The following is a 23,951-nucleotide window of genomic DNA, read 5'->3' on the forward strand; positions in this document are numbered from 1 at the left end:
GTGTTACACGATACTTTTGATATTATTAAACAAACAGGAAAGGACTATGCATTACTAAATATGGTGCTAGAAGAAAAATAAGTAAATGAGATCATACTTTATTGCCGTCATGTAATATTATCTATATAAGGAAGCAATCTATAATAGAAGTTATTATCTAGGAGAACACAATTGAGTGTGGTTCTAGGAAGCATTAGGTAGGGTTCAAGGTGCAAGGAATCCAAAGAAACTATGAGTAAGAGTGGATTGAGGAGTTGGGGTAGTTTCCCATTTTGGTACTGAATTTATTTACAGCACCTAAAGACCAGGATGAGCATCTTTCTCCTAATTGTGACAAATTATATTACATTTTCACCCTTCGATTCATCTGTATGCCAATATGATCTGAAAAAAAAAAAAAAAGGTGAGTGCCTTTCTGCATGCATACATGTAATTCCCCCACAGTTAGCATAATCATATTAATTGGTGAGCAGAGATTCATATGGCAGCAGAGATACAGAGTTACTAGTAGTACATTCCACATTTCTAACAATTTTTAGAAGGTGCATTGAAGTGGTTTGTATACACAGGGCATTTGGGATATTATTGAAAATTTGGGAAAATATGAAATCAACAAAGTTGCAGAGAGCACCATCTAGTGGTTCAGTACAGTACATGACAATATACAATAGTCTTGATGGCTCGACTACGTAGGGGTCTTGGTTTGTAATTCTGGCAAACAGTATTTCATGTGCTTTCTCTTTGCCTCTTTTACTACTGACCATTGTATTGAATTTTAAAGGATAAGTGAACAGTGAGCATGGCTTTTATAATATACACTGCCATGAATCTGTTCTATGCCATTGCTCATCAAAAATCAAAGAATTACTCAACACCTAAATCATATAATAATAGTAGCTGAAATACATGTCATGGCCACAGAATGGATGCATCTCAAATGTACTGATATATCTTTCTATACAAAGTTGATATATAACATTTGTAAAACTACATGGACCCTTGCTTTCTTAATATTTCTCCAGGGGTGGACATATATCTCAGCTCTTAGGATGCTGGTTAACATGCCTGCATCCTATATCAGAGTACCTGGGTTCGATCCCAAGTTCTGGTTCCTGATTCCAGATTTCTGCTAATACAGACCCTGGAAACCAGCAGTGATGGCTCCAGCAATTTGTTTCCTGCCACCCTCACAGGAGACCTGAATTGTGTTCCTGGCACCAAGCTTCCATCCTGGTCCAGCCTCAGCCATTACAGGTATTTGAGGAGTGAACCACTGGATGGGAGTGCTTTTTCTCTTTCTCTCCCTCCAACTCATTCTCTCCCTCTCAAATTACAAAAAAAAGTTTCCCAAATTTCCAATTGTGACCCAAAATGGAAATTATTCCACATAGTCACATTGGATCAAAATGAGGCTTCTCTGTTTTCTCTGGCTCAAAGATGCACTTAAGAGATTGTCCATGATACACTAATGAGCATTTACACAAAAGAGTCCTATGCGATAGGCCCTTTCATGGACAAGTAGCATCCTTAAGAAATGTACCTAATCAGCATATGTCCATAAGAACTTAAAACGGACATATGCCCAATAATCTCTATTTTACATACACAAGCTATTTTTGGTGCTTGTTGGATTATCACTCAAGTAACTGTTAAGGACTGGAGAACAGAACCCACATATTTAACTGTACCTGTACATAATTGTATCTCTAGACAGCTGCAAATGGCAAATGCAAATATATTGAAAACCTTGTAATTTTAATACAAAAGATAATGTTCTTAGCTTTTTGATTTCTTTGTACATATCACCCACTTTGTCTCTTACTGGCATTTTTTTTTACTACCATTACTATAATTTCTTAAAATAATTTTAAATAATTGAAATGATCAGGGATGACCTTTCTTTCAAATAAACTCACAATTTTTCTCTTGGATCCTCAGCTATACAATACCAAATTTTTTTTTTTTTGACAGGCAGAGTGGGCAATGAGAGAGAGACAGAGAGAAAGGTCTTCCTTTGCTATTGGTTCACCCTCCAATGGCCGCCACGGCCGGCGCACCGCGCTGGTCCGATGGCAGGAGCCAAGTACTTATCCTGGTCTCCCATGGGGTGCAGGGCCCAAGTACCTGGGCCATCCTCCACTGCACTCCCTGGCCACAGCAGAGAGCTGGCCTGGAAGAGGGGCAACCGGGACAGAATCCGGTGCCCGGACCGGAATTAGAACCCGGTGTGCCGGCGCCGCAAGGCGGAGGATTAGCCTAGTGAGTCGCGGCGCCGGCCCAAATCTTACATATAATAAGTAATCATAGAATCTAAGGTATTAATCAATTCCTTAAAAATGAGCCAAGAGCGCAGCTCCAGCCATTGTGGCCAACTGTAACTCTTTCAAATAAATAAATAAATAAATCTTTAAAAAAATGAACCAAGAAAAGGAACAAAAAAGAATTACAGAATTTAAATAACTGAACTTTTCATCCACTACCTTACTCTTTTAATTAGTAAACAATATAAAAGAACTTTCTAATTTTCTTTGAAAAATGAGGACATTTGGGAAAACAAAGAAAGTATTTCCTCTCTAGTAAGAAAGACAAAATAGAAATAATTTAGAGTCCTCTCCCTTTCTAGTCTGGATGAAGTTAATCTATGATACACCGACAAATTTTCTACAATAAAATGAAGTATGTATTGAAAACTGCCCAACGGCACTGTGGCGTAGGTAGTAAAGCCACCGCCTGCAGTGCCGGCATCCCATAAGGGCGTTGGTTTGAGTCCTGGCTTCTCCACTTCTGATCCAGCTCTCTGCTATGGCCTGGGAAAGCTGTGGAAGATGGCCCAATTCCTTGGACTGGTGCACCCATGTGGGAGACCCAGAAGAAGCTCCTGGTTCCTGACTTCGGATCAGCACGGCTCTGGGGAGTGAATCAGTGGATGGAAGACCTCTCTCTCCCTGCCTCTCCTCCTCTCTCTGTGTAATTCTGACTTTCAAATAAAATAAGTAAATCTTAAAAAAAAAAAAGAAAGAAAACTGCCCAAAGCTGTTGCCTTCACTTTTCATATTCAAAAATGTAAGTAGAATGTTAGTGATTTCACTGCTAAATCCCTGTTGCCACATTCTCATATCTGCAGACTATACTCAACGGCTATAGAAGATTGAAAACAAGAAGGCCCTAAAATAGTGACTAATGTACTTTATGGATGTTCTGCACTGCCATAGTCTCCTGAGACGTGGCTAGCAGTGGAGAATTAAAGTGGAACTTCCTTGCAGCATATGGATTCTCTGGAATAATGTGCTGACAGTGGCAGAACATTTATCAACCGCACTGGCAAGATGTACAGCAACCTCATCTCATTGTCTTTTTGTCACTGAGAAGTAAGGAACAAGTTCCCAGGATACCAACCTTATTGGTCACTCTAGCAACAGCCATATTCACCAAACCAACTGGAAAGGCAGTTGCCTTCCAACAGGAAAGATTCATGGAGGGCCTTTTAAAAGTTTATAGAAAATGCACATTGTGGGAAAAAAACTACTCATGGATTTCAAAGGTTTTTTTTTGCACAAAAATAAATTTCCATTTTTCTACAAAATTTTTAAGTACCCTTATATATGTTCACATATATAATGAATACATATGAATACATATATATGAATACATATATGTTCACATATATATATATATATGAATACATAGACTAAAATTCACTGCAACAAAGTTGAGATACATAAAACAAAAGTTAGACAATGAGAAAACTAGAGTTCCAGAGGACATTGTAAGTACACCTGTTCAAGCCGTCTTAAGATCATACTTTCACTTCATCTGATATACAAATTTCATGAAAAAAGAGAGTTCATGCTTCTTGCCCATTTATATTCTTCTAAAACGTTTCCTCATATTTAAAAGCATTTTCAAGTATTTTAGCATAAATATATTTCAAAAATGACAAGGATTTTTTCATAGAAATACAAGCTATTATCTCACCTTTAGATTATTCAAATGTATGATGATTGCCTTCCACTGATTTTAATTACCCAGTGTAATCCATAGTACATTAGTTCAAAGGAATAAAGTAATTCACATTTTTGGATTTCTTAACTTGAAAATGATTGTAACTCATTTTTATAAGGTTTTATAAACTGTATCTAATTAGGCATTTCTTGGAAGCCTTTTCTTAGTGTGACCAGAAAACTATTTTCAATAAAGTGAGATTATAAACCCAAATAACATAATTTCTCTGGCAATACCAGGACTTAGGCCACAAAGTAACTGAGTTCACTCTTTAAGAAATAAATCAGCTTACTTACCAGCTTCCTTCTTTGTTTTAATTTCAATATATCTAGAAAAAAATCTTAAAATCTTATTTTAGACTTGCCATTGTCCTAAATGGCTAATGACTTAATATAAAATTGGAAAAGTTATAATATAATTATATACAGAAAAAAAAAACAATCATGTCAACTCTACCACTCCTTTGGTATTAGTTAACAATTTATTTCAGGTGCTGTTGTAAAAGTTTCAAGTCTGGAGTTTTTCTCCTCTCTAGGCCGTTAATGCATTCTGACATTATTAATGACTCCCTTATGGAATCACACTGTAAGCTGAAAGCTCAGCTCTCTAGGCGTTAACATTTATATTTCAGAATCACTTAGCAGGGAAGAAAACAAATTTAAACTCTTCTGTGCCAAGCAATCCCACCACTCAGTCATCTTTGGGAATTGTCTGAGAAGAAAAATGAGACCTTGGTAAAATGAGGGGAGACCTGATGGCTAGTGCATGTTGTCATTATAATTTGATTGTTACTCCCACTGCCTTAAATGTCATTTTTGTTCCTTCTGTGATGCCTTTGCTTATGCTGCTGACAATTCTTCTACTCCACAGTCCAATAGAATATTCGCCCTATTCTTGTTCTCCTATCCAAATCACTCTTGTCACTAAAGGCTCAGCTCAAACAAATCTCACCTTTCTAACACTTGTTTACTAAGTACTATAGCCCACATCAGTCTCACTGGGTCTTCAACTGTTATGGTACCCAAAGTCTGCAATGCATGATTTAGCACTTGATTAAAGAAGATTTGTGATTTTTTTTAATGTGAATGTTTATTCTTTGACCAAGGCATAGGTTTGCTGGAAGAAGAAAGTAGCTTTTGAGTATCCATACATTCCTTATCTTCTATAATGCACACCTGAAAATTAGACTAATTGCTTTGGTTCAGATGTGTATAAGGAATGGAAAGTTATCTCACAGTGAAGGAATTAATCACCATTTTTCAGTGGGGAAAAAACAGGTTGTTGCTAGTTTTCAAAGATAAACAGTGTAAGCTGCCCAGATAATGTCTTTCTTAGATTAAAAAAAAAATCAAGGAACAGAAACAGCTGCTCTTTTAGAGCTTTGACTATATCCTAGTACTGCCCTAATGGCTTTACATGCATTACTGAATTTAATCTTTTCAAGAGCCCAATGCAGCAGGTGTGAGAATATCATCTCCATTTTTCCCCTGAGTAAATGAAATTTAGAGAAATTAACTAATCTGTCCATTATTGCATACTTAGGGTAAAACCCAGGTCTTCCCGTTTCCAAAGCCCATGAGTTTTATCCACTGTGTATGTTTCATTGTCTCCCCAAAGTGAAACAGAATTCAATGGAAAGGAAATAAATGCGGAATTTTTTGCCAAATTTGAACACAGAACCACAGGGGCAGACTTAGGAATATCCTATAGTCTTAACTTCCAAGTTTTAAGCACCTGTTTTCTTTGTCTCACAAGAAGTTAAAATGCATCCTAAATATATTTTTGAGAACATGTAAAATATTACTGTATCGTTTTGGATATTTGGATGATTCAATTAATCAATATAAATTTATAACTTGAGCGTTACAAGATTTTGGAACATAGTCTGTTAGAATTTTTTTTTTTTTTTGGAGGCAGAATTAGACAGTGAGAGAGAGAGAGACAGCGAGAAAGGTCTTCCTTCCGTTGGTTCACCCCCCAAGTGGCCACCACAGCCGGTGATCTGAAGCCAGGGACCAGGTGCTTCCTCCTGGTCTCCCATGCAGGGGCAGGGCCCAAGGACCTAGGCCATCCTCCACTGCACTCCCGGGCCACAGCAGAGAGCTGGACTGGAAGAGGAGCAACCGGGACAGATTCCGGTGTCCCAACCGGGACTAGAACCTGGGGTGCCGGCGCTGCAGGCAGAAGATAAGCCTCGTGAGCCGCAGTACCGGCCAGTCTGTTAGAATTTTAACACAGGTTTAGAGATCAAACTAACTAGCACCTATCAGAAACAAAATATCTAGATCAATATGTTTTGGCTAAGATCACATGTTGATAACACTACATTACCTTAAACATTGTGAACATAAAAATGGAAAGGTAAATGTGACAGTATAATGTAGATTTTTTCCACTTTTGAATCAGTTCCTATTTTACTTTATTAAGATACTGTCTTGTTATAACAGTTTGTTATATGTTTCACTTCCAGGGATACAATCTTTTTGATAAAGTATACATATCTAATTTTCATTTTGGATAGATGCATGTTCTTCATTTGTTAAATGAATATGCTTATTTAGTTTTCAACATTGTAATGGTTTCCATAATTATTCTATAGGCTGCTACCATATCCTTGTAGTTTCTATATTGTAGTATCTATGAAAGCATAAAAACAAATGTGAAGCTCCCATGGTCTGAATAATTAAACCCCCACACACTTACAAATTAGTTTTTCTCACTAAGAAAAATGTAAACTCAGAAATATAATAATTTAAATTACAGGCTTCATTTTTAAAGGACCTCAGACTTAAGTTTAGATTATAAAACAGATTAATCATATTTTTTTCTAAATGAACAAAAGGTACAAGATTTTTTGTTGAAAGATTAAAGATCAAATAATGTATGCAAAAAACCCAACAGCTTTAGAATTATTAAGAATAAGCAGTAGCATTATCACATTATCTCAGAGAACTTATTGCTGAACAGAAAACAAATTAGGGCGACTATAAATGACAGCAATTGATTGAAATTTGCATCAAGTTTATAGATCTTGACACACGAAGTAATGCCAGAAAAGGAAAAAATCCAAAAACAGTTAAAACTAGCTTATTTCAGAGGATCAATGCAGGGATCAGGTGTTGCAATTGGTCATGAAATAAAAGAGGCTGAGGAAAGCTGGAAGAAAGTCAAGAAGTCAAATTCAGATGCAGAATTACAGATGCACTCCTTGGACGTCAGTTGATAATTTCTGTGGGTCAGTGTGTCTAAGTGACAAGACAGTGATAGATACAATCACTTGTAAGCTTGCTGAAGCTCACAGTGTATCATTGATCTCTTCATTATTAAAATTAATATACTCACAAATTATACTGACATTATAGATTCACTGGGGATAATTCTTTACCTGCTTCAAAAAGTTCTTCTAAGGATTAAATTTAAAACAACAAAAAAGAGGCCACTTGAAAGCATAACTACTAGCTTTGACAACTTTAGCTCTGAAACTTTATGTTCATCTGTGATAAAAATGGAGTCAAAAGAATGAAAGGGACAAAAATTGCGTGTGTACTTTAATATTTTCAAAGTACTAGTTTGTGGTTTTCTGAATTTTGTGTTCATATTACCTTTCAATAGCTGACAACCAAGAATGGATTTTGATATTTAATCTCTCTTGTCTTTATTCCACATAATTATCTAATTCATTCTAAATTGGATGCAGTTCAAGTGAAGGCTTTTCCTGAAGATACCGAGACAAGTCTGTTCATCAGGACATACATTCCTTAACAAGAAGAAAATGCTTCAACTCTGCTACTAACTACTATGTGAGCTTGGGAAAAAATTACTATTACTGCCAATGGAGGGTCTGCAAAGTACAAAACACTGTATATTTTAAAAAATTACAAATGTCGTGCTATTGAACTAGCCTCATCCTTAGCATTCTAATCTTTGAATTCCAACTCTCATACCATTACTAACCAGAAATTTTTCCTAATGTACACTTCTAATCAAATTCAACCAATCATTTGCTTTGCATGGTCACAGCTTGTTATTCAACTATTTAGCACTTGCTTATTTTTCATATTCAATAACTGGTCATTGGCACAAGATTATTTCTTACTAAGCTCTGAGTTACTGGACAACACTTGTAGGTATTGTTGTTGTTCTTTTCTCTTTCATAAATATATTTCCAGTATTTGCCTCAGGACTTAGCACAAACTAATCACTCAATAAATGCTTTTTTGAATTATTGTGTTAAGTGACAATAAAACAAGAGAGAAGTACTACAAACAGCTTACTCTAAAAAATATCAAACAAGCAGAGAGAGTGGGACATATGGCACAAATAATTTATTTACCTTCATTTAGAGCAAAATGCATTTTGTACAGGTGTAAATTATATCACCAGAGAAGAGCTACCTCTCAAAGACATTTTTATTAGAATATTAAAAGAAAAAATTTGCATTTGACATGTTGTAAAATTCCCTTTTAAACTAACAACAAAAGACGTTTTAAAAGTTGTTGCAACAGAAAAAAATATCATCAGAAGCACAATATGTTTCCATACTATGTATAACGACAATGCCGAAGACTCCAAGGTGATGCAAAGAAGAAAAAGAGAAGCTGTGCTGTTTGGAGGACACCCGCAGGATTCTCAAAGCACACCCTATTTGCCAGTTAGATAACTTTTTAAGGCAGAACCAAGGTAAATGACACCTAGGGTGCATATTCAGTGATAGTGAATCTTTTTCTTTTTCTTTTTGAATTAAAAATTGATTTACTTTGGAGGCAGAGAGACAGAATGAGCAATGGAGACACAGAGAGAGACAGAGAAACATAAAGACATCATCCATTCCTTGGTTCATTCTCCAAATGCTTGCAACAACTGAGGCTGGACCAAGACAAGGCCAGGAGCTGGGATCTCAATCCAGTCTCCCATGTGGGTGGCAGCGACCCAATAGCTTGAGTCACCATCTACTGCCTTTCATGGTACACGTTAGCAGGAAGCTTGAATTGGCATCAGAACTGGGACTCAAATCCAGGCACTCTGATTGGGGTGCAGGCATCCGAAGTGGCTATTTAGCTGCGTGCTAAACACCCACCCCAGTTATACAGTTCTTTAGAATATCCCAAGGTCAATGCAGGGGAAGTGGGTCATGGGAGAAAATATAGGAGATTTGTGCTTCTTATTTCTTGCATCAGAATAACAAAATCATCCTCTTACAGGAACCAATTTTCTTTACACAAAAGGGCAAATTTCCAGGGAGATCTTCAGTGGTATCCCCCATGGTACAAATAACATGTGCATTAAGGAACAATCACTAAATCCCATATTCATGCAAATTTAGTATGTATTTCTTTCCAAGCAGGTTGTCAAATGTAAATTCACAGAACAGAAAGATAGCTCTCATATTAACAGGTACTTTAGAAGAACAAAGAGGGCAGCATTGTGGTGCAGCAGGATACTGGCATTCCATATAAGAGTGTCCATATCCAATCTAGCTCCCCTGCTAATGTAGCTGGGAAGCAGGGAATGATGGCTCAAGTACTTGAGGTCTTGCCACCCAAATGGGAGACCCAGATGGAGGTTCCTGGCTCCTGGTTTTGGCCTGGCCCAGCCCATCTGGGTGTTGCAGCCATTTAGGTAGCTAACCAGCAGAATAAAGATCTCTCTTGCTCTTTTTTTTTTTTTTTTTTTTTTTTTATCTCTCGGTCACTCTGCCTTTAAAATAAAGAAATCTTGAAAAAAAAAAAAAAAAAAAAACAGAAATAACCTACCCCCAATTTGTGGTATAGAGTACTTTAAAAGGTCACTGGATGGTTGTGAGCAAATTATTTATAGTTGATTTTTTAAATATAGATTTAATTAGTATGTCGATTATTGAGGTCTCCAAGTAACAGACTCATTTGATCATGTTTCAGATTCACCTTGCATGAACCAAGAATACTGATGGAGTTCTGGAGGGCAGTAATGAGGACCAATAGCAAAGAAGTAAAACAGCTTTACTTCTTGGAGCTCTTCTATCAAGTCCTACCTCTCTACTCTTGCCAAAGAAGGGGACAGTTTAATAGTTTTGGAGAATAACTAATCTTCTTTAGAGAGTTTAAAATTAACATAGAAAACTATCTATGAAATGACATAGTTTTAGAGACAGGTCAGCATGAATTTTTTCCAAGAAAGAATGTATAAAGAAATGAATGAAACTGCATTCAGTTATAAAATGCTGATTTGTAGAGAGTGAAAGAGGAGACTCTTCCTAACATTAAGCTACATTTGAATAAAGCAAGAGACTCTGTTTCTTAAAACTCAGGAACAACTAAATTTACTATCTAATTGACACCCACACTGTGTATTGGTGTTAATATGATCCAGCACTCAATTGGTGGAACAGTTATGTTCCAGTCATTGCATAAAGTACTTCATATGGGTTATCTGATATGATCCCAAACAATTCCTGATGAAATGGTATAATCATCATTGTCAATACAAATGATGAAATAAAACTCAGAGCTATAAAATATGTTGATGATGATTGCATGATTAATCATGCAACATTGGTATTTAAACAAAGAGTTATCTGACTCCAAAGTCCAGGCTCTTGTCCAACATGATATATTGCCTCTATTAAAAAGTGTAGGGGAATATTAGTGTGTAGGTGAGAGAAGAACAATATATCTGGCACTGAAAAACATCAGGTGAGTACAAGATTCTATGTTAGGTATGGAGTACAGAGTTAAAAATCTATCTGTTCTCCAAAACTCACCTTGTAGTATGAGAATATGACATGAACACCGATACTTGAAATATAAACCTGTGTGTGATTAAAGCCTGTAAAGGCACAAAGTGTCAGAGGAGCTCAAAGAATGGAAAAGTCATTGCCCACTGGGAGCCTTAAAAGATGACAATGAAACCAGTGGTAGTAGTAAGGGAAAAACATTGTTTGGAAAGGAAGATACATATATAAATAAATAGGTAAGGATGTATACAGAAAATTCAAGAAAGCAGATTCCAGATTGATTGGACCATAAATATGAATTAAAAATTAGCAGGTGTTGGGCTGGGGGATTGGCCTTGTGGTTAACATGTCATTTGGGATGCCCACATCCCATATCAGAGTGACTACAGCTCTACTCCCAATTCCAGCTTCCTGCTAATGTGCACCCTGGGAGGCAGCAGATGATAGCTTAAGTAGTTGGGTCCCTGACACCCACAGAGGATACCCAGATTGAATTCCAAGTTCTGACCTTTGGGGCTGGCTTGGCCCTAGACATTGCAAGCATTTGGGGAGTACACCAGCAGATGCAAGACCTCTCTCTGTCTGTCCATCCCACCCACCGCTACCATGTTTGTGTGTGTGTATGTATCTACTTTTCAAATAATGTAAATTAAAAAATTTTACAAAGGGGCTGACGTTTGACACAGGAGTTAAACTGCTGTTTGGAATGCCTGCATCCCACGGCAGAGTGCCTTGTTCAAGTCCCAGCTATTATGTTTCGGATTCAGCTTTCTGGTAATGAATACCCTGGGAAGCAGCAGGTGATGACTAAAGTACTTGGGTCCTGGCTACCCACATAGGAGACCTTGATCAAGCTCCAGGCCAGCCCTGGCTATTGCAGACATTTGTAGTTAACCAGTGGATATAAGATCTCTCTCCATCTGTCTTCATGTTTTCCTGTCTCTCTGTGTCTGTCTCTCTCTTTCTGTCTTTTAGATAAAAATGGAAAGAAATAAATTTTTAAAAGAGTTTAATGCTTGAAATTAAATAATAATAATAACAATAATAATTATCAGGTATTGAGGAAAGGTATCAAGCTGAGTGGTTATGACATCTGTTAAGATGCTCATGCCTCATGTTGGAGTACTTGGGATGTACACTCTACCTGACTCTAGCTTCCTGCTAATGCAGACTCTGGAAGGCATCAATGATGGCTCAAAGTAACCAGACTCCTGCTATTGCTATGGGAGCTGCAGTTAGCATTCTTGGCTCCTGGCTTCATCTTGATCCAGTCCAAGAAAGTGCGGGCCTTTAGGGAGTGAACCAGTAGGTGGGAGTTCTCTCTCTCCCTCTCCCTCTCCCTCTCCCTCTCACTCTCCCCCTCTCCCTCTCCCTCTCCCTCTCCCTCTCCCTCTCCCTCTCCCTCTCTACCTCTCAGATAAATAAATATTTTTTTAAAAAATTGCTTTTGAAAAAAACAATTAGTCTTATGGCGATAAAGCAATGAAGAAACTGAAGACTGCTGAGGCTAGGACAATCTATAATTGATGTTGGGATTTAGAATTTAGAATATGGTAGCCACCTAAGAATGACAGATGTCCGAGAGCAGGGAGGAATGAGTTTTACAGCCACAGTCCAGGTGATGTGTTCTGCAGCTTTATGGTAAAGAATATGCTGAAAAAATACATTTGGGAACTCACATTTGTGAATTTTTCCTAAGATAAGTCAAACTCGACTAAAGATCTTTGCAGAAACCTAGTGAGTTTCGATATGAGTGGCATGTCGTCAGTTGTCCTACCCTGTTTTCAATAACTTTAGTTAACAAAAAAAGAACTGTGCATCAGAGAGAAGGGCTGACAACTGTAGAGAGATAAGAATGCTCTACAATGCACACTAATAGGAATTATCAGCAGGAAATATCAGCGGGAGAGAAGAGAAGGACTCTACTGCAAAGTCAAAGAAAAATAGAAAACAAAACAAAACAGGAAAATCTTGAAAGTCTTAGAGGCATACAACTTGCTAAATTGTTCTAGCATTGCTTTTCTGACATTTGGGCACTAACAAATGGAGCAATTTGACATAGTTACATGTGAGGCAGAGTGTTTTCTAATGAAAGTCCCAAAATGAGAAATTCAACATTCAGATTGAGTAATCTGTGAAAGTCATGAGACAAAATATTTCCACATCACATTAAGAAGCTCGCTATCATTGTATGTTCGTTTAAAAAATATTAAGTGTTACAGTCTGCGCTGAGATTATGCTTAAAACCAATAATTTAGCTACTCATTGGGCCAGGTGAGATTTTGAAAAGGTTCATTTTTGTTTTTATTATTTTAAATGTAGCTCTAGATTACATCAGCAGGTGTACCAAAGTAACTAGAAACCTATATATTTGCTACTACATATCTGAGTTAACTCAGTGATATTTTCTCAAGGATAATCTTTGTAATGTGTAGTCTTATAATTGTTTTATATTAACCAAAACAAAGCATTTTAGCATATAATATGATGATCTGAGAAAGTGATATGTAAACTTAAATGAACTAAATTTCTTTTCTTCATAATAACTGCTGCCAAAATCAACAAACAGGCAAAGACATTTCTGTTTCTGGCATTTATCTAATCTTCCTGTATAGATAGTGCTGAAGTCTATTCAACTGCCAGAGATAAAGGCCAACTCTATTTTGGGCCAGAACCAACCTGCACCAACTTGGCAGTACTTTGAGATGCTTTGAGATGTACTCATTACATGAGTACAGAATTTAGTGTACTAGGTGACTGTGGACACTTAAATATTCATGTTTCCTAAGCCAGATTCACTTGCTCAGTTCATATGCCTGGGATATTTCCCTGCTTCATTTAATATCTTCTGATTTTAAAGTGGGATTGGAGGGGAAAAAAAGGATTTTGATACCTGCTTACTGAACATCTATCATGTTCCTACCTTGAAGTCTTTTAGTTTTTTAAAAGATTTATTTATTTATTTGAAAGGTGGAATCACAGAGAGAGAGAGAGAGAGAGAGAGAGATCTTCCATCCGCTGGTTCACTTCCCAAATGGCCGCAACAGCCAGAACTGGGCCGATCTGAAGCCAGGAGCCAGAAGCTTCCTCTGGGTCTCCCATGTGGTTACAGGGGCCCAAGGACTTGGGCCATCTTCTACTGCTTTCCCAGGCCATAGCAGAGAGCTGGATAGGAAGTCAGAGCAGCCGGGACTTGAACCAGCACCCATATGGGATGCTGGCACTGCAGGTGGAGGCCTAACTGCTATGCCACAGTGCCAGCCCCCTTGAAGTCTTTAATGTGTTAACTTTCATAGAAAAATCAATGACAATAATGTCATATCCCTGAGTTATATATGTGAGACAAATTCAAATAGCTTGTCATTTGTCCCAGGCTCTCTATATAGTGAATGGGAGAGTCACTGGATAGGGTATTACTACAAGGGGAAATCATACAAAATGGTTGTCTGACCCTGAGTACCAGCACTGCTTACATCTTCTACCTGCCACCAAAACAGGACCTTTGGCTTCTGGAGTTTAGTCTGAGTGATCATATACTCTTTTGGATATTCTAATGGGTCCTGCTGCCAACCCTCCTTTAAGGATAAGACTCTTTACCAAGAATGATGGCCCCAACACTAATGCTATGTATGCCTGGTATTTATTTTTCTCCCAATTTGACCTCAGTTTCACCCCCAGGATATTTTCCTGATGAGTCCCCATGATTAACACAGAGATGAGCTTTTAGTACTTGATTTCAGAGTCATCAATGAGGTTCTCTTTGTGATTAAAACACAGTTTGCTTTTCTTGGGTGCTAGGCACAGTTAGAAGAATCATGCACAGGCTTATGAGTCATAATCCAAAACTCTGTGCAAGCAAATGAATCATGAGATAAAAGCTAATTCATTCCTGACTTATTTATATCTGAAAACTGAGAATCTACATTTTATTCATCTTAATTATTATTATCCTGAATAATATTAAAACTTTGTATTTATCTTCCAAAGCCTAATAGTCAGTAGATATGAACATCATAGTTAGCTATTTCCTTTCAAAGTTGGTTGCCAACATCTTGTGGTACAAGAACTCCAGAAGAATGGTCCCCATCTGTTGTGTTGTGTATTCATCTGCTGTGGTTGCTACCAAGCCTTTTATCTGTGGACATGACTCCCATCTGCTCTGCTGCTGAGATTCATTAACATGCCATGGGAATCTAGGGTTGTCTGATTACACCTGGCATACACGTTGACTGAGGAACCATTCCATATGAATATAGTAACAATAGGAGGCAGGGTATGTTTAAGTAAACAGAACAAACTTTAGAATTAGAATACTTGTGTCTGAATCCATATATATAAATACTTAGAAGCTGTGCAACATCATGTACTTTATTTAATCTCTGAACTTCAGATTCCTCAACTAAGAAAAGAGATGCTAAAAACAACACCTCAAAAAATCTGCTATAAGACTGAGGAAAAAATTACTACAGAGTATTTAGCATGATGCCTTTAATAATCACTTAAAAATGAAAGTTACTAATGTTTAAAATTAAGTGTTCACATCACTAAAGGTCAAGGACAATGGAAAAATCTATATTGTTTAGTAGTTTCCTTTAATCTAAAAGGAAAATCTTACACTTATAAATAATGTTGCTACATCATGGTATCACTGTGTGTTGATTTTTTTTAAAATAATATTTCTCTAATGTAAAGAGTCCTCTCTAAACCTGACTTGTAATTTAAGGCTTTCTACAACATTGCCCTTGAAAATGAAAATGACTCAAAATTTCCCAGATGAAAATATGAATAAATTCTTATCTCAAATCCTTTCCTAATGATAATTAGCATACATTCCCCTGAAATATGCACTTTTCTATATAGAATATCAAAATAACAAAATAACATCTTGAATTTCCAGCCAAAAGATATGTGCTTTGGGCTTTGAGGATAACATGAATTATGAAGTGTGTGGTTCAAACAAATTTCTAAGTGAGCTTTTTAAAAGCATTATCAAACATATTGTATGATGTGAAACTGTGGCTGGCAAGTAAAGAAAGTTAAGGGTCTGCTCACCTTAGAAACCATTGTGTGATCTCATGACCCCAATGAATTGTTTTCAAAATACTTCTTCTGCTAACATCGCAAATGGCTCTACTGAGTAGACACAATATTAACATCAATATAAAATGTTGCCCAGATAGAGTCTAACATTTGAGGATTCAGTTATGTGTAGTCTAGGAAGGCAATTTTCTTCAATTATCATTTGTCTTCCTGGCAAAAGAAGAGGACACTAATACTGACCATTATTTGGAGTTTCTAAATTCCCTTTTGGCTGTTTTATTTATAAACAAAACAAAATAAAAACTCGAACTTTTGTAACTCATTATATCAGCAATGATAAGGCATTTGAAATATGAAAGAATTATAAGTGCTGGTTTTATGTTATGAAAACTGAGTAGCTAAATTCCTGTGGATTTCTTAAATGGTAGTGTAGTAAAATATAAGATTAGTGTAGCAATTACTGTATCAAATGAATTTACTATTAGCACATTGAATGAGTGATCCTGTTAGTCACAATTTCAAGATTAGAAGGTAATTCTTTAAAACTGTGGAAATCCTCACATGCTATCACTGTTAATTAGCCTTTCTCATCCTGCAGAAAGATTTTTATTAAGGATTATCAAGAGAGATTTAATATTTTTAAATATTACACTTTGAGGGGAATTATTTCAATACTTTGTATTCTTTTTAAAAATGCATATTTATTTTCACCTACTAAAAGACAGAGAGGGAGAGAAGGAGGGAGGGGGAAGAGAGGAGTGTGTGTGTGTGTGTATGTGTGTGTGGAGAGAGATCATCCACCAACTGGTTCACTCCCCAAATGCCTGCAACAACCAGGCAGGGCTGGACCAGGCCAAAGCTAGGAAAACCAGGAGCTGCTCCATAACAATGCACACCTTGCATTCTTTATGGGTTTTTTTGCTCTTTTCTTTTTATTCCAGCATCATATAAGAGTTATCTTACTTTATTATATGTAAATATGTAAGAGTGTACTTCTGATTGAATAGAAAAAAATTAGTTTCATGCCAGAAGAGTCTCATTTTAAATGATTTAATTGTTCTATATCCCATGCTTTGGACCACATTTCATTATTGCTGTTCATTCTCAGCGAGAAATTATCACATTGATGCTAAAAAGATGTGCTTTGGAGCCAGACTTAAGCAGTTTGCATTGTGTCTTCAGTACTTACTAGCATCTCCTTGAGCCCCAATTTCCTAATCTATACAAGAGGCAAAATAATAATAATAGACAACAGTAGTTATAAGTTTTGGTTGAGATTTAGATGAGTTAATGTTTTAATTTCTTACAAGAATTCTTGGTACATAGTAAGAGTTTTAAGTTTTGTTCAATAAAAGGAATAAATTCTATTGCCATATTTAACTTCTATCATCTTTTCAAGTAATCATTCTATTTTTCCTATCTCTTTTGTATCACTTCACAGTGCTTACACTATTTTATTTACGCTCTATGCCAGTAGTCATTATGTTCCTTGTAGGAAACACAGAAGGCATGAGCTGTGGCCATTAGGACTGAGGGAGTGGAAGTAAAGCCATAGGTCCATTCACCACTCATAGCCTTTCTTCAGCAGTTGGCCAGTACTGTTCTTCTGAGCTATATATTTCTCAAGGAATATAAAACATGATCTCAATACACATGAATTTAATGAAGTACAGTGGTAACCAAGATATTACCTATATTCATAATCAGAATGTCATCTTAGAAGAATTTTTCACAAGCAAGACAATTGCTATTGAAAGTCATAAGGAAAAGCAGAAAAATACTTTAAGAAATATACATTTTATTTTGTTCCAATTTTTTGATAGAATATTATTAAGTTTTAGATTTGCTAGCTAATTTAACATTGCTATGAATCAAGGGAAGTCCGGGGGAAGGTAGGAGAATTTATTGTGGAAGGGGAAAGATCAAGCCATTATCAAATGGCACATTATAAAACAGAAATCCACTGTAATTGGCAAATGTATACATGCAAAGCTGGTAAATGTATATGCAAAGTTTGTCAATGCACATTTTTTGAGTAACTATTTTTTCTAAGTACTGAACAGATGCTACCATGTTTGCTATAGAGAACGTTTATGACCCCATTGGCCCTTATACGTTTAAAAGGTGTTCTGTTAGATTTATCTTCCTTTTTAAAAGTTTTTATAGGCTGGTGCCGCGGCTCACTAGGCTAATCCTCTGCTTGTGGCGCCGGCACCCCGGGTTCTAGTCCCGGTTGGGGCGCCGGATTCTGTCCCTGTTGCTCCTCTTCCAGTCCAGCTCTCTGCTGTGGCCCGGGAGGGCAGTGGAGGATGGCCCAAGTCCTTGGGCCCTGCACCCGCATGGGAGACCAGGATAAGCACTAGGCTCCTGGCTTCGGATCAGCGCGGTGTGCCGGCCACAGCACGCTGGCTGCAGTGGCCATTGGGAAGGAAGACCTTTCTTTCTCTCTCTCTCTCTCTCACTGTCCACTCTGCCTGTCAAAAAAAATTTATAGATTTTTTTTATTTGAATGGCATAGTTACAGAGAGAGAGAGAGAGAGAAAGAGAGAGGGAAAGATACAGAGAGAGAGAGAGAGAGAGAGAGAGAGAGTTCTTCCATCTGCTGGTTTATTCCCCCAAATGGCTGCAATGGATGGGGCTGAGCCAGGCCAAAGCCAGGAGCCAGGAGCTTCTTCTGGGCCTCCCACATGGGTGCAGGGGCCCCAAGGACTTGTATTGTCTTTCACTGCTTTCTCAGGTAGGGAGCTAGATTGGAAGTGAAGCAATAGGGACTCAGAACCAGTGCCCATATGGGATGCTGGCATCGCAGTTGTAAGCTTAACCCAATATGCCACAATTCTGGCCCTAAGATTTATCCTCTGATGTTAAATCTCACACTCTCTTTTAGAAATCTAATTTGGAATTTCAGTTGTGTATCTAAATATGTTCTAAGGATTCTAACAAAACTGCTATTTTTTTCTTAGGAAATGGGTACTTTTTTGAAAGCTCTTTACTGAAGATAAAGAACCTAGATTTCATAGTTCACCTGAAATTTTAATTAGTTTTTACAGCTAGGAGCCATTCTGCTTTATGAGACACCATTGTGTCACTTCCTGATTTAAAGAAAAGTAAGCCCACAAGGTCAGTATCTGTACCACGAATTTCAATTAATTACCAGATGAATGGCTGAGGTATACATTATCAAAAAATTTAAAGATTTCAGTGGAGGAATAAAAATAATTTAATTTTCAGGCTACACTCTAGTTTCAGAAGTTTCTATTTTCAGAAAGTTGTTTATGAAATCCCCCAAGTGAGTAATGAATATCTTGTTAAAGATGAGTAATTTCATAGAGAATCATAAAAGCTTGTTCATGGAACAAATATTTTCTTTATAGTTTGTGAAGGTAACACCAATGTTCATAAAAAGCAAGGTTGAAAACTCCCTATCTGTATCCTGGGCTTGGTAATGCTATATATACAGTGTAACCCATCACTCTTATATTGTATCTTAAATTGGGATTCAAGGTTCAGGCAGTAAAGACAATCAAGGCTGTCAAATACTTAACAGATTTACCTAATAAATGAAGATCAAACAAAAAGCACCCACTATGTAAGAAGTGATTAAGTCTCTAACAAGATTTTAACTTTGCTAACAAATCAAAGAATGAGTTACTGGTGAGAAATAATTAGAGTTAATTATTTGGCATTTCATTTAGTAGATTATAATCAGAAGTAACTAATTGGCTATATAAAAACTCACTGATTGAACATCTTATTCACGGAAGACAAGAATTTTATAAGAGTTTGATTCCATATGACCTCTATTTACCCTAGTCATAACTTATGTAGTATTGGTAGGTTTAATTTTTAAGTTTAAGGTAAATATTTTCAAGCTATGTATTTTTCCTCAGAATTTATATTCTGAAGACTGCAATCATTTCTTAATCAAGGAGTTGATAAAAATGATAATAAAATTCTGAGATGTCTCTTGGATACAGATGTAGATGGGTTTATTATATTATGGTCACCTTATGTTGTACACCCTAACCAGTTTTCTTTGAACAGAAGTAGAGGTGCCAGACTTAAAAGTCAGAATGTTAGAAGTTTATCAAAACAGCAATTTAAAACTTGTGAAACTTTGGACAGAAATTAGGTTGCAATTTACCTTTATAAAATTAATCATTTCTTCTCATAGTGCATAAATTAATAAAATAATTAAGAGTTGCAGAAATTAATCCTGTTATTACAGAATACATGGCTTTCATGAATTTCAGAAGCACACAAAAACTAATAAATAAAAAATGTGATTCTCCTTCTACTACATTTGGGTTGCTTGATACTATAGATTCGCCTTTAATGTATTTACATTTTCTGAATGTATTTCCTCCATAACAAGTAAAAGACATTTGAAAGTAACTAGGTAGAAGAAAATTAATGATAATTAATTTGCTATCCAAGGGGTCAGATTCAGGACCTTACATTATTGTTGTGTGGGAGACAATCCCCAGCTGGGCTTGTTCCAGGTTCTTCCATAAAAGAAATCAAGGAGATATACGTAGAGGTGTGTAGGAAAGCAAGATTTATTTAAAGGAATAGTACGCACCCAGAAAGGAGTGCAGGCAACCTCACCTCACAAGGGAGAAATGCCCCTGTGAAAGTTGGGTTTTATAGGGTAGGCGGGTGGTGCCCTAACTGAATAGTCAGGTGAGGTGGATTTTGCAATGGGGCTACAGCCCACATGATCACCTCTAGGAAAGTGTCATGGCATCTGGTGCATGATGGGAAGTGAGACTCAAGTGCATGATGGGAAGTGAGTGTGCCAAGCTTGTGGCCATGTTGGACTAGGACAGAAGGGGAGTGGGATTGGGCAGTGCACTTGTGCAGAAGAGTTTGGGTGCTGACAGTCTTCAATTTCTCATTACATCCCTGCCTATATAGTTATGAATTATAGTTAATTAGCCAGTCTCAGAATATGAAATAGTGTGGCCAACATTGTGACACAGCAATAAGCCGACGCCTGTGACTGTCCATCCATATGAGTCGAGGGTCAACTCCCGCTGTTCCTCTTCTGATCCAGCTCCCTGCTAATGCACCTGTGAAAGCAGCAGAAAATGGCCCAAGTGCTTTGACCCCTGCCACCCACGTGGGAGACCCAGATGGAGTTCCAGGTTCCTAGTTTCGGTCTGGCCCAGCCCTGAGCTTTACAATGATTTGGGGAAAATGAATCAGCAGACAGAAGGTATTTTTCTCTCCTTCTCTCACTAGCTCCCTCCTTGTCTATTGCTCTGCCTTTCAAATAAATAAAATACACCTTTAAAAACTTTTAAATAAAAATATAAATTATTTTTGAAAACAAATTCAGACTGACTTCCCTCAGAACTAATAAGGTTTTACTAAAATTTGCATAATTAATAATACAAGTTGTACTGTGTTGTGTTAAACCTTAAATAAGTCATATTATATAACAGCAGATTTCAATTTTTTTCAATCCAAGATCTCAGAACTATTTTTAAATATCCTTAGATCAGACAATCCTTTAGAAGATAATTTTAGAGGAATGATTGTACTTGATCAAACAAACCAGCTTCAGAAATATTATCAAACTACATGAGAAAGAAATATAAAATCACTGTCATATTTTCAACATTAGGGTCCAACACAAAACCACCTGAAGAAACTTCACAGAATAAACATGGAGAAGCACTGTTTTCTTATATAGTCATAAGAATCATTTTAAAAGAATAGGGGTAAATATCAAAAAGTATTTCTCTTTCATACCTGTGGTTGAGGATGAGTCCAGATCTCTACAGTTGTTGACTCTTTCATGGGGGTATGAGATCTCACAGCCTCCTTCATTGGCTTTAGAAGGAAAGAAAAATAGAACGACTTTTAACTTGTTTGTTAAGAGTAAAAAAATACATTGCATTTCACACAAGCATCAAACACTGGTAGGGAAAAAATATATGCAGTAAAAATTGTTTCTAGTCATCATAGCTCATAATGAATAAGTTATTGAGGGTTCACATGTGCCAGGAACAGCATTAGGTACTAAACATTTTAAAAAAGGAGAGAGAAGAAAGAAGATATTTACTTTCTCATGGAATTGACATTTCAGGTTTACACTTAAGTGGTCTATTATATATATGAATGGAATTGTGGAGGACAATTTAAAATATTTAAGTGGAAGAAATTTAAGCCAGAGAGACTTTTAGTCTAATGCTTTTACAACTGGATGGCTTTAAAAGTTATATTTATGAATGTGCCATTGTCTCAAATTAAAATCTATCTATCTTGTGTGTGCCACCACAACACAAATTTGCTATCTGCCATATAAAAAATATTTAATAGATGTGATAAATCCCAAGGAATTTATGAAGCAATACACAGATGCTAACCTACCAACTGAGAACAATTATCAGTCTTGATAAGATGATGTTTGTATCCATGTAATTTACCTCAGGCCAGAGTAAGTTCTCTGTTTTCATACATTATTTTTTATTTTGAAATACAGAGAGAGATAGGGAAAGAAAGAGAAAGTGAGAAAGCTCCCACACTGATTCAATCCTCAAATTCCATGATGGCTTGAGCTGGGGCCAGAGGGAAACCAATAGCTTGAGCCATCATTGCTGCCTTCCTATCTGAATTGGAGTCAGGAGCTGGAGCTGGGAATTGAATCCAAGTACTCCAACGTATGACAAGAGCATCTTAACCATTAGACTGATTTTATTTGAAGGGGGCGGGGGGAGCATCAGCTGGTTTGTTCCCCAAATGCCTATAGGAGGGCTGGGACTGGACTTGGGCTGGACCAAAGCCAGAAGCTTGAAGCCAGGAGCTCACTCCAGGTCTTCCATATGGTGGCATATGAAGCCAGTTATATGAATCATCACCACTGACCTTCAGGGTCTGCATTAAGAGGAAGCTGGAATAAAGAGATGGAGCTAGGAATTGAACTCATGTACTCAGATATGGGACTTGTTTGTCTCAATCGGAAGATTAACAAGTAAGCTAAATACCTTCCCTGTTCTCTGGCTTCAAAAACTTAATGTATATGACACACATTTTCTGTATATGTAATTTAAGCATATAACACAAAGGATTTAGTAAATAGTTGTCATTTGATCTATGAAAGGGACAGATTTTTCAAAAAAGCTGTGAAAATCCAACTCCATGATTGCTGGATACATTTGTGCTATAAAAGCAGAGATAAGTAGTTGTGGCAGAGACTTTATATCACACATATCACACTCTCAGGATTTCAACCACTATTCAACACACTACAAATTGTAGTGATACATCTATCATTCTACAAGTTTTCAAGTGCCACATGTATCACCTCAACATGACAAATTTTTTTTCCTTTCTTTCTTTTTTTTAAACTATCAGTATCTGCGCTTTATGACAAAACAAGACAAAAGGAGAAATCGTCTGGAACATCAACTTTCAACACAACCAAGCAAGAATTATTCTGTTATAAATTATATGATAAATCATGTTTATTAAGCAATGGAAGTATATCTGTGACAAAATAGTAAAACATGTGTTGATATTACTAGTTTAAGCACTTATCACAATATCCCAACTCATAGGAAAGCACAGTCAAAAGAATTAGAAAACTGAAATCCAGTGTCTCAGTACAGCATAGTTTCTTCACAAAAATGTAAAAAGAAAACAAAAAATGAGGCTGTGACCAAAGTAAGTTTCTGAAAGGCTCATTTGTTAGTGAAACAAAGAAAGCTGCTTACCAAGGGCAAGGGAATTAAATCATGTTTGCTTGGAACTGCTGAAGAACTGTGTCCGGATAAAACAAACAATAATATTAGCCTTTTGACAAGTAAAGACGGTAAAAAAAAAATTAGGGCATTGGAGAGGAGCATCAATAGTGACTTAGAAAAAAAAAGAAAGAAAAGAGCAAATGATTTGCAAAGGTTTTCCTTATCCCTTTGTGAGTTGACAGATGTTACCAACAATGTTCACTTGCCATTTATATGAAGAAAAGATGCCAATTTTGAAGGGGCTTTAGAATTAGTCTGTGAATAGTCTGTGTGGAATAGAACAAGCAAGGATTTTTCAAAGTTGAGAGAAGATGGATTCAGTAAAACCTGAAGTGGGATCTGCTATGAAGTGTTAAGACTGATAGTTAAATATGTGTGGAGCATTAAGAAACATACTTGTGCAAAGCAGAGCCTATAAAAATAGAAGGTGTTTAAAGCCTATGGTA

The 23,951-nt window shown here is 36.7% G+C and overlaps 1 protein-coding gene across 5 annotated transcripts in view; it reads right to left on the reverse strand.

Moving 5' to 3' along the window:
• The window catches only part of PCDH11X (protocadherin 11 X-linked), a 751,842-nt gene that overhangs the window by 378,253 nt on the left and 349,638 nt on the right, over positions 1 to 23,951 (reverse strand). For all 5 annotated transcript variants that reach the window (XM_051827412.3, XM_051827410.3, XM_002720154.5 and 2 more), the window contains one exon: positions 21,512 to 21,592. In XM_051827412.3, coding sequence (XP_051683372.1) covers positions 21,512 to 21,592 — 81 coding nt within the window. The remainder of the gene's footprint in view (positions 1 to 21,511; positions 21,593 to 23,951) is intronic.

The sequence above is a fragment of the Oryctolagus cuniculus genome, chromosome X, assembly GCF_051225735.1.
Source record: "Oryctolagus cuniculus isolate XC-2025 breed Fujian yellow rabbit chromosome X, ASM5122573v1, whole genome shotgun sequence".
In the NCBI taxonomy this organism is placed as follows: Eukaryota; Metazoa; Chordata; class Mammalia; order Lagomorpha; family Leporidae; genus Oryctolagus; species Oryctolagus cuniculus.